Source organism: Bombus fervidus, chromosome 15, assembly GCF_041682495.2.
Source record: "Bombus fervidus isolate BK054 chromosome 15, iyBomFerv1, whole genome shotgun sequence".
NCBI lineage: Eukaryota > Metazoa > Arthropoda > Insecta > Hymenoptera > Apidae > Bombus > Bombus fervidus.
Genome location: NC_091531.1, coordinates 4,244,493 through 4,255,452, shown reverse-complemented (window position 1 = coordinate 4,255,452; position 10,960 = coordinate 4,244,493). Strand labels below are relative to the sequence as shown.

Sequence of the window (10,960 nt, the reverse complement as noted above, 5' to 3'; positions counted from 1 at the left end):
TATATCTTGTTTTGTAATTGTAAGTTGAAATTCGTATAACAACAGTATTTCGATAAATAGTTATACATTTTTCCAAAATTATGTTTATAAATTTTCTAACAATTTATCTTTCTTATAAATTTTTCTAGACTAATTTCAAATTTGAAATATTGAAGTTTTAACACGCTCACCGTTGAATTTCTCTTTCGTACGATAGGTCATTAATTAATCATATTTCTGTTTTCTGAAAATTTATAATGGAAAAATTTATAACGAAGTAACAAGTAAAATAATTGAATTTTATTTTCAGAATCAATGCTCCATCTTTCTAATGCTGTTCTGGTAGGAGACGTAGCCTATTTTCATCTTAATAGGTACTTTAATAAACAGAATACCAGGCTTTATGACACCAAAATTCAAGAGTTGTTCATCAACGAGAATCAATTCTGTAAAGATTACAGTTTGACGTAACATTCTGTTACAAAGAGTAATCGGATCTTATTTTTTTGAAAATTCTTTCTCGTTGCTCTGTTATGAATATCTTGAAGGCACTTTAAGAATTTAAAAATCTCCGACGAAAGTTTAAAAATATACAATAAGACAAAGTTATACAACTTTTAGATAAGAAAATGCACTATGTTAAAAAATAATTTTTGTAAAAAATATTTGTCAAAGTATTATGATTTTTAATTTACTTTCTATATCTGTATTGATGTTATACGTTTATTGAAAAATTATTTATCAGTTTGCATCCAAGAAGTATACAAAGAACATGTTAAATTAAAGAAATTAAAAAAAAAACATTTGACAATGCGCACGTGTCATTTAACATAATTATAGCGCCATCTAACATCATTTCCAAGAATTTCTGACTCGTGCCGGCCAACATCATCAGGTCACGTGACAATAGCATATTGATACGTGTCGACGAAGGGAGCCACGACTCGCTACGCTTTGCCAATCGAGCATACGCAGCCGAGTTTGCTCGGATTCTTACTTTAATTTAGTGTCTTCGCGGCATTGTTGATCATAGAGTAAGTGGAAAGTGTCGTAGCATCGTGATCCTTTAGAATAGTTACATCTCGGATTGAAAATGGGATGTAAGTACACTGTTTCCAGTCAGAAATTCAGAAAATCTTTTATTTAGGATTACAGTCGCTGTGATTAACGATAACCGTAACCTCTTAATTTCATTTTTCGTACAACATATTGTTCGCTTCGTTGAACTTTTAATATTTCAGTTTCTAGTTTGGTATTTTGTTAACGTGAGAATTAACTTTCCACCGTATGTTTTTCAGTCAAATTTCTAGAGGTGATAAAGCCGTTTTGCAGTATACTCCCGGAAATAGAGAAGCCGGAACGTAAAGTAAGTCTATGTCAATTTATTTTTGTACCACATTATATAGTGTATTTCAGTCGCTTAAAATTAATTTTATTTATGATATTTTAAAAAAGTTTCTTTATTGATGTATTAATCAAATTCAGCTTCATTTAAATATTTTCTTTTAAATGTTTTTAGCTTCTTTATGCTTTAAACAGTAATTTAAGAGATCAAACATTTTTACAGATTCAATTTCGAGAGAAGGTATTATGGACTGCGATTACCTTGTTTATTTTCTTAGTATGTTGTCAGGTAAGAGTTACTTTGTAATAAGCATTGTGTCTATTCAATGAAATTTTTGTATTTAACAAAATATTTTCTGTCTTTCCAGATTCCTCTATTTGGAATTATGTCTTCGGACAGTGCAGATCCCTTCTATTGGATTCGAGTTATACTTGCATCAAATAGAGGAACTCTTATGGAATTGGGAATCTCTCCCATTGTTACATCTGGTCTGATTATGCAACTGTTGAGTGGTACGAAAATAATTGAAGTTGGTGATACTCCAAAAGATAGAGCTCTCTTCAATGGTGCTCAAAAATGTAAGAAAAGCACAATGAACCTTCAAAATATTGTATGCCTTTAAGTTGTAACATGCAATCTAATTTTTACTTTTTACAGTATTTGGAATGGTTATCACTGTTGGTCAAGCTATTGTATATGTAATGACTGGAATGTATGGTGATCCAACAGAAATTGGAGCTGGTGTTTGTTTATTAATTATTATTCAGTTATTCGTTGCTGGATTAATTGTTTTATTATTGGATGAATTGCTCCAAAAAGGATATGGATTAGGAAGTGGAATCTCTCTTTTTATTGCTACAAATATTTGTGAAACAATTGTATGGAAAGCATTTTCTCCAGCTACTGTTAATACTGGTATGATCTTATTTTCATTTTTCTATTGATATTCTTGAATATTGTAACTATGACAATGTCTTTATTTCATTGTCATTAGGACGTGGCACAGAATTCGAGGGCGCAGTAATCGCATTGTTTCATTTACTTGCTACAAGACAAGACAAAGTTCGAGCTCTCCGCGAGGCGTTCTACAGACAAAACCTTCCTAATCTTATGAACTTACTTGCTACAATCCTAGTATTTGCTATTGTAATTTACTTCCAGGTAATAGAGTAAAATTATTTTTAATTTAAAAAAATATCAATTAAAATTCTAATTATGTATTTATTCCTAGGGATTCCGTGTTGATTTGCCAATTAAATCTGCCAGATACAGAGGACAATACAGCAGCTACCCTATTAAATTGTTTTATACAAGCAATATCCCTATCATTCTCCAATCTGCATTGGTGTCAAATTTATATGTTATTTCACAAATGTTGGCAGTCAAATTTCAAGGAAATATTATCGTGAATTTGTTGGGAGTATGGTCCGACATTGGCGGTGGTGGTCCAGCGCGATCTTACCCCGTTGGAGGATTATGTTATTATTTGTCACCACCAGAATCTGTGGGACACATACTTCAGGATCCCATTCATGCTATTCTTTATATTCTCTTTATGCTTGGTTCTTGTGCTTTCTTTTCGAAAACGTGGATCGAGGTTTCTGGCAGCTCAGCAAAAGCCGTAAGAATTTATTATATTATTTTCATTCTTTATGTTTTTAATAAATATTGTATTTTAATCGAACCTAAAATTATTCTACAGGTCGCAAAACAATTAAAAGAACAACAGATGGTAATGAGAGGCCATAGAGACAATTCTATGATTCATGAATTGAATAGATATATTCCGACCGCGGCGGCATTTGGTGGATTGTGTATCGGTGCTCTGTCTGTACTGGCTGATTTCCTTGGTGCAATCGGTTCAGGTACTGGTATTTTACTCGCCGTCACAATCATATACCAGTACTTTGAGATCTTCGTTAAAGAACAAAGTGAAATGGGTGGCATGAGTACACTACTTTTCTAAACTCAATTTACATAGACTTTAAAAGTGAACTTTTTTAATTCTGAAGAACTGAATAATAATTTATTGTAAAGTAAGTCCATTTGACGTCAAATACTGTTAATTACTTGATAGAGTAATGGAAGGTCTTCAACATGAATCAAATCACACATTTTTATTCTTTGTTTGCCGTTGAGAAGATCACATATATAAATACACGTATATATTACGTAATAGTTTTTTCTTTTATTTTTTACATATGATTGTAGCATACTCAAAAATATTTAAGTATCAGTTGCTCGCAAGCATGTATCAGTTTCGCGACTACCATCTATAGATTTTACAATTAATATTGTTTATTTGTACATCATGAAAAATAATACCTCCTTTTATATGTGAAACATAAATAGTAATTCTACACTGTGTCAATCTATATCAAATGGAATTTTGAATAATGTAACACGTTGACAAAGCGTAGAAGTTTGCACTCGAACGTGTAAAATGTAAAATGCTCGAATGTAAATACAGGCATTCGGTGTAGTTTGAATGTTCTGGATTTACACACAAGATGTTATATCTTCCAGACAACGAGCAGTGTACATAGGAAGAAAGTGATTAAATATTTTCAGCATTTTTTACTAGTGTTTTATGCTCCGAATAAAACGGGGTTATGTAAAAGACTCTCTCAAAGCGCGCGATTAAGATCGTGACGTTTATGCGAATCGAATCATTGCATAATGTATAATCATTTCGTCAGGACGAGACACCCACCTAGGGTATTCGTACAACCAATTAATTCGTACAGTGTTCGCTCATTATAGATATCATCATTCCTATATTAATAATGATACAAAGCAAAGTAACATTTCTTTCTTGTATGTATTTAGTTGAATATGCTTTTATAAAAATTAAAATTTATTATTTGTTTTGTTTTCCTTTTTAATCTGACCTGTATTAATTTCTCTTTTTACTATTATTTGAAAGTAGCGAACTACATTTGAGTGAATGAAAGTAATATTCATTCGACATAATTAGATGAAATTGGAGAAAATTATTTATAAGTTATCTGCATTGTATTTGTATATCGTATTATACTGTATATTATTTAGTTGTATTCAGATATTAGTAAACTTAAAAAATTCCTATTTTATATAATACAAATGGTACCTTTTATTTTATACATAGAGTTGTTGTGAAAACATGATTAAAAATGTATTTATTGTTATACACTTCGAGGATAGTGAATGGCGAACCCAATGTTTAGACATTAATCCACAATATCAGTTTAAATAAATATAAACTATATTAATGCAATATTAATTGAGAAGTTGTTCTACAAATGTAATTTAATAAAATAATCTAGAAATATTTTTTACAAAAATGTAAATTTAAAGGATGTGTTAATACTTATTCTAAATATCTTCTTAATATAACATTAATTTCTTAGATTTATATCATTTTATTCACAAAAATATGTACATATGGTAGAAAATTTAACTATTTATTTTTATTGTAAGAAAAGAGCAGCATAAAGTGGACCCAATGTATGAATATTGGATAACAAAACTAAACGAAGTGTTTCTGTAAACCGTGAATTTGGAGTAGAAGTGTCCGTGTCTCGCCAAGCTATGTTAGCTCCCTCGCTACGTGTAAAAAGAGCAGGTGATGGAACATTTTCACGCATGTAAGCCCATACACATTCTTTCATTATAGTATTTATCTACAATAAGATATGTTTTATTTTAATTTCAAATATTGTGTATGTGTATGAGGTTATTATTTAATCATAGAAACCTACCTGATGCGGTTCTAAAACTGGCAGAACATCCCTTATACTTGCTAATGGAGGTGGTAATAACTGACCAAGTGCCATAACACTCACGAGTAAAATACCTTCTTCTATATTCCAGTTAGCCATAACTGTGGCAGCAATACCTCTCAATAGAACTGAGCAGTAAGCTAAGGCTGGTCTGTACCAAGCTGTCAGTTCTAATAATGACCATAATAATGGGACATCCTTGAATGTTCGATGGATTTGTAAATCTCTTTCTATAGTAACCTAATATAACAATTGAAACATTATATTAAAGTCATCTGTTAGGATTACAATCATAATACTTCAAAATTATTAATATGATACCTTTGTAAATTCTTCATCAGGCCATGGTAATCCATTATACATAACATCCGGTGAAACTAGCTCAACTAACAATAAACTGACCATTGTCAAAGCATCTAGGTTCACAGGATATCGTTCCGATTCACGATTACTACAACATGCCTATTGAATTTAGGCATTGAATAAATTATTTAATAATTTTATCGAATAATTGTATTATATTTTTGGAAATTTTACCTTTATTACATCAATCAGCAATATTTTATTGAGAGAAATAATTTCTTTATCGATATTATTTTCTGGTGGCGGTCTCCGAGGACCATGTCCAATTACTCCAGCATGAAACACTGAAGAATGTTTCTGAGCTAACATTGTACTTGTAACCTAAGTAGAATAAGATTCATATAATTCTCAAAAGCAGTTATTAATTTTTAAATATTTTATAAAACCATTACCTGTTTGTGGTTTTGATGCAAAAGTAACGTTTCCTCAAACACTGGTTCAAATTTTTCTTTCGCACCAAAATATTTTGCAGGATTATTATTGATACTATGTCCCAGAATTTCTCTTAGAGCTAAAACTCGAGCACATGGTGAATAAAAAGTTAAATCTTTTAATAAATGACAAACGATCTTCACACCCTGTTGTTTTCGTGTGATATCTAAAATTTAGAACTTTATTGAAATTTTATTTATAAGTTTTTGATAAAAAAAGAGACTAACTGAATACCTACCATCTTCCGTTATGCATAAAAAGAAATACTGTATCACAGCTCTCGTTAATTTCAAAGTGAGTTCTACATTTGGGGAAAAATTATCTTTTTCAGGCATACTAAATAAATCTAACATTTTAGCAATATCATTAGCCAAATCAAAGTCAGTTGTTTTTGTTAACAGAGTGGAGATTTGGTGCAGATTGGATTTTATAGCTTGAGTTATCATTTTTGACCGGAGTACTACTGCCTTGTTATACTTCTCCCACCTATTAAAGTAAAGTTATACAAATGTATAAAAAGTATAACACAACTACCTTAATGTACTTACTTTAGCAATATTGTAAGATTTTGAAAGAGTTGTCTTGTTTCTTGTTTTTCTATAACATTTTTGTAGTTTATTTCTCTAAGTGCTTGTTCAACTACTTGTGTAAAGTAACTGTAGTTGGCTAATACATTTTCTGTTTCAGAGTTATTAGAGGAAAATAATACAATGTTATTAGAAACAAGCCGAATCAGAGCGGCAAGATGGAAAGTAGTTACAGCTTTGATTAACATATATGATGCTGCAGATATTAACATATTAGGATTTTGACTTCCAAGAAAACATAGCAGCCTGATAGCTGTTTGAACTCGCAGTGGATTTTGATTCAAAAGTAATGGTAATATTACTGGAAATTCTTGTTTGACTGAATTTAATAAGGCAATATTTGCAGATTGTGGTCCATGCGTCCTCAAAAGTAGATCTATCTCTTGCAATACCAACTCTAGTATCTCAGAACATACGCTTTTTACACTTTGAGCAGCGTTAACACTGTGATACCCAACATTACTTGTATTTAAACTTGCATCTAGTAAAATATTTATTAGCTGAGATGCTCCTTGTTCACATCCTAATATCAGATGAACAGTTAGATCTATCAGGGCTTCAGGTTGGTTATCAAAGTATTTGCACCAGTCTGAGGCAAATAAAGCTAACTGCGGGATTATATCTGGCTTTACTACAATAAAACAAATAAATTATACTTTATCTCTATAACGTTAGATACATCTACTTACATGTTTGTAATACATCACTAGTTATTGCTTTTAAAAGAGTTTGCGAAAGAGAAGCCAGATTTAAAAGAAATGGAACAGTAGCCAATTTTTGATTCTTTGTATCCTCATCGATATTTACATCTTCCTGCAGACTCCACTGAAGGTATTATTGTTATTGTTATTATTATTACTAATATTATTATTAAATGTATTTTGAGAAGAAGCATTAGTTAACATTATAGTATGTAGAAGAGTTTTTACCTTGAATAAGTCTAACAATGCTGCTGTAATATCTTGAAAGTGACTACCAGCCAAATGACCCAGAATTCCAACTACTGAATTCAATTTTGGATCTTTAACATTATGTTCATGGTCCATTGCACAAAAATCTTTTAAACCACACGATAATACTCTGGTAATAACTGTATTTGGGAAACAACTTCCAACATGAGCTACTACCCAATCAAAATGAGGACTATGTAATACACTAGTATCTAGTAGTGCTTTAATACAAGATCCTGTATCTGAATGCATAAGACATTGAAGACATTGAGCAGTGATATCAATTAAAGTACGGGTAGCACAACAAGACATCCATTGTTGAAGGAAATCATTAATTCCAGCATTTGCAGGTAAGTTTCCACGTTTTGCATATTCTGAAGAAAGTTTACCTGTAATAAAATTAACATTATTTCTAACAATCTGACTTCAAACAATTTAATGATTGCATACCTAATAATTCTAGTGACCATGCTGAGATAATTGGTGCCCATGCTTCTGGATTGCCATTAATAAAGCTACTTAAAACATTGTGGATTTCTGCTATTATAGATTCCTCGCATATTGCTAAGTTTTGATTTGTCTAGAAAAATGAGATATAATTTAATAGACATCTTTAACTGTATCATGCATTTTGTGCAATCATTGCACAATTACTAAACTTACTTCGAGCTGACGAACATATTTGGTAACTGCAATGAAAAATACATTGCAGAAATATTCAAGTACTGCATCTCTTGCAGCAGGTACATTTCGAAGTAAAGTCAAAGCTGTTCGCGTTACATCAAGCGTGCTCGTACTATGAGTCGGCCGAACAGCTCCGGAAATAAATTTTCTAACTTCTGCCAAAATGTCTTGTGGTGACAATACTCCCGTTGAATGCAACATCTTGTATTACTTTCTTAATGAAGCGGAAGATATAATTTGGGAAATATGATCATATTTACTTTTTCATATTTTTAGGGTTAAAGCATAATGTTAGAACCAATTAATTCCAGTAAAGCTTGACAATTACTATGTTTATGAAAACCATTTTTATACTTTTATTGTTACTATTATTTACATTCTTAAAGTTAAAAAGTATAAATCTAAATAAATGCAAAAATAGAATAACCTATTACGCTAAAGCATAAGATACAACGACATAACTTCTTCGTCACTCCCTTTAAATAGAGTTGTTACTTGTTGCCTGTAGGTTGCGCACTTTGTTTTGATCAACATTGGTATATAGAAAGATCGATTTTTTAATCGAAATTTTAAATTTTGATAAAGAGAACATTTATTCAGTAAAATATTTAAAACATTGAGAATCAGTTATAGTCAATTATAGTATGTGATATGTGTATTAATATGAAAAAATGTGAAATGTAAGTATGTTATTAAATATAAAGTTATTTTTATAGAATTTATCATATGAAAGACAAAAAAGCATAAATACAAGCTTTACTACGTTATATCTCTTTTGGTTTTGATATGATAAATTCTACAAAATTAAAGATAAAATATTTTTTATACTAATCAATTTTCAATCATGTTATCCTAACACTTTTTAAGTTTAGTGAGCGAGTAAAGTGAACGATTCGATCTATGTTGTATATAATAAAAAATAAATGTTCCTATTTTAAAAAAATATCGCAATGTGTAGTAAAATGCACATCTATTATTGCATTTGTGAAAAAGCATTCGTGTATATGTAGTTCATCTTTTTCCTCTAAGATCTTGTTCTAATTTCGGCAAAAAAGAAATTATGGTTTGTTACGTGAATCACCCCGTATAATTATAAATTATTTTATAAGCTATTAGCGTCTCCTGCAGGTATTCAGATTACATCTTTTTGGGATTTATTTTTCATCTGTATTTTTTTCACTAACAATAGTTATACGATAATAAATAAATGTATTCACGCAAAAATATTATTTAAATACGTTGTTTTTACAATATCAAAATTTCTTAAAAGTATAAATACAAATTTATATTAATATCATATATGATATAATAATATATAATAATTTATACAAATATGAAATGATTGACAATTAAAGTATGTTTTTGTAAAAACAATTTTATTTCATTCATATTTTTAAATATTTCTTAAATAGTCAAAATGTAATCGATACATTTAGCATACAATACTTCATTAGAATTGTACAAATAATAATATATAAATGTAGTTTTCCTAAGAAATATAAAAATGATTCAATAATGTTTTTCTTTGTACAGGTAAAGAAGCAATTCAGCGTCTTTTTTTTTTTTCTTGTTTTCGTGGTCTATGAGGTCTCCTTGGGGTTACTTGAGGACTATTTTCTGAACACTCTACGTCGCTTGGATCATCCTGTTATTAATTCATAACTTGAGAATATCTGTAAGTCAATTAAATTAATCATAAGACATATATGCAATACCTTTAAAGCAGCTATACCATCGGAAGGGCCCCTTTGAAAAACCACTAGTATTGCCAATAGACATATAATTTGGTATAATGCACTAATATATAATCCAAACCTTAAAAATTGTTCAAATAAAGTCTCTTCTGCTGGGAATAAAAGTTCTTTTAATTGTGGATCAGTGTCTGCCATTTCCAGATACTAAAAAAAAAAGGGATGATTATCTCAATTCCTTTAATCTAAGAAATTAATTTTTATTCTTCAACAATTTTTTTTAGGAACACATAAAAGATTAATACTATTAAATTAGTACAACCGATATTCCATAAACCTAGTCTACTTTCAATTTACAGTGGCTCATAAAAGTATTTGAACACTCTTACAAACTTTTTATGTATGTATATTTTACAAAGCATTTTAAAATTTCATTAGCACTGTAACAAAACACAACTATCGTGATTATACTGACAAAATTTGAAACAGATCTTTCAATTTTTTACTAAGTATATGTTTGCAATAAACGTCATTAACTCCTGTATATATTTTCGAAATGGTATCAAATTTTACTATTATGATCACGATATGTAGTTGTGTCTCATTATAGTATTAACGAAATTGTGATATTTTCATATAATGCGCATATAGTCATAAAAATTTCCTGCAATAAGTATTAGAAAACTTTCGTGGGACACTGTATTTATACTATTTACACTATTACTAAATTAAAAATATTTTTAATTGTGAAATATGGGTAAGTACTATTTTTCTAAAATATAGCAAATACTTAGAAATCAATAATCTAAGCAATATAGCGATCGTAAAATTTTCATAGCATGCAAGCTTGACAAATACTACCAACTTTCTCACTGACGTTTATGTCAATAATTATTTAAATGTCAATTGACTTTCATCAAGATATTGAGGTATAACTGACATTTAAAAACAGTTGAGCGAAATAATCAAACGTTAATTCATCTATTAACACAACGATGTTTTATTATAAACGACACGTAGTAAATTTTGTAATTTTTATTTACTTTTTTTTGACGAAGGAAAAGAGACGAACATAAAATAAGTATATGCTTACTTATTTTACTTGAAGTTGGCAGCAGAAAGTTTATTCATATATTTCAAACCAGATGTCATTCTAAACTGACGATTC

General features: G+C 29.8%; 4 protein-coding genes across 7 annotated transcripts in view; 1 reads left to right on the top strand and 3 right to left on the bottom strand.

Annotated features, from left to right (window-relative positions):
- Nucleotides 1-10,960, bottom strand: part of LOC139995056 (regucalcin-like) — a 28,991-nt gene that overhangs the window by 5,027 nt on the left and 13,004 nt on the right. The window lies entirely within an intron of this gene.
- Sec61alpha (SEC61 translocon subunit alpha) lies at nt 912-3,500 on the top strand. The gene is made up of 8 exons (XM_072018176.1): nt 912-1,079; nt 1,278-1,345; nt 1,547-1,612; nt 1,692-1,902; nt 1,982-2,239; nt 2,319-2,485; nt 2,556-2,945; nt 3,027-3,500. The coding sequence occupies exons 1-8, from the start codon at nt 1,073-1,075 to the stop codon at nt 3,288-3,290; spliced, it is 1,431 nt and encodes a 476-aa protein (XP_071874277.1). The 5' UTR covers nt 912-1,072; the 3' UTR covers nt 3,291-3,500.
- Nucleotides 4,706-8,567, bottom strand: Omd (integrator complex subunit 5 omd). The gene is made up of 11 exons (XM_072018142.1): nt 8,081-8,567; nt 7,868-7,997; nt 7,397-7,806; nt 7,157-7,292; nt 6,429-7,098; nt 6,119-6,366; nt 5,841-6,046; nt 5,623-5,769; nt 5,407-5,547; nt 5,065-5,325; nt 4,706-4,986 (listed from the first exon to the last, which is right to left on the bottom strand). Exons 1-11 carry the CDS (start codon nt 8,300-8,302, stop codon nt 4,774-4,776), a joined length of 2,784 nt encoding a protein of 927 aa, XP_071874243.1. The 5' UTR covers nt 8,303-8,567; the 3' UTR covers nt 4,706-4,773.
- Nucleotides 9,457-10,910, bottom strand: LOC139995066 (protein MANBAL). 4 transcript variants are annotated; one of them, XM_072018217.1, is made up of 3 exons: nt 10,836-10,910; nt 9,817-9,999; nt 9,457-9,746 (listed from the first exon to the last, which is right to left on the bottom strand). In XM_072018217.1, exons 2-3 carry the CDS (start codon nt 9,988-9,990, stop codon nt 9,648-9,650), a joined length of 273 nt encoding a protein of 90 aa, XP_071874318.1. In that variant the 5' UTR covers nt 9,991-9,999; nt 10,836-10,910; the 3' UTR covers nt 9,457-9,647. The 4 variants fall into 4 exon arrangements, with proteins under 4 accessions (XP_071874318.1, XP_071874316.1, XP_071874319.1 ...); XM_072018215.1 differs by lacking the exon at nt 10,836-10,910 and adding an exon at nt 10,658-10,794; XM_072018218.1 differs by lacking the exon at nt 10,836-10,910 and adding an exon at nt 10,670-10,688.

What these genes read in the sequence shown, in the direction of transcription:
- LOC139995066 (XM_072018217.1), bottom strand. Translation starts at nt 9,990, where the DNA reads ATGGCAGACACTGATCCACAATTAAAAGAACTTTTATTCCCAGCAGAA. An exon ending in ATGGTATAGCTGCTTTAAAG is followed by an intron (nt 9,747 to 9,816) that starts GTATTGCATATA and finishes AATTAATAACAG; the next exon opens with GATGATCCAAGCGACGTAGA.
- Omd (XM_072018142.1), bottom strand. Translation starts at nt 8,302, where the DNA reads ATGTTGCATTCAACGGGAGTATTGTCACCACAAGACATTTTGGCAGAA. An exon ending in ATGGTCACTAGAATTATTAG is followed by an intron (nt 7,807 to 7,867) that starts GTATGCAATCAT and finishes ATTTTATTACAG; the next exon opens with GTAAACTTTCTTCAGAATAT. An exon ending in TGCATCAAAACCACAAACAG is followed by an intron (nt 5,770 to 5,840) that starts GTAATGGTTTTA and finishes TATTCTACTTAG; the next exon opens with GTTACAAGTACAATGTTAGC.
- Sec61alpha (XM_072018176.1), top strand. An exon ending in TTTTCTTAGTATGTTGTCAG is followed by an intron (nt 1,613 to 1,691) that starts GTAAGAGTTACT and finishes CTGTCTTTCCAG; the next exon opens with ATTCCTCTATTTGGAATTAT. An exon ending in CTATTGTAATTTACTTCCAG is followed by an intron (nt 2,486 to 2,555) that starts GTAATAGAGTAA and finishes ATTTATTCCTAG; the next exon opens with GGATTCCGTGTTGATTTGCC.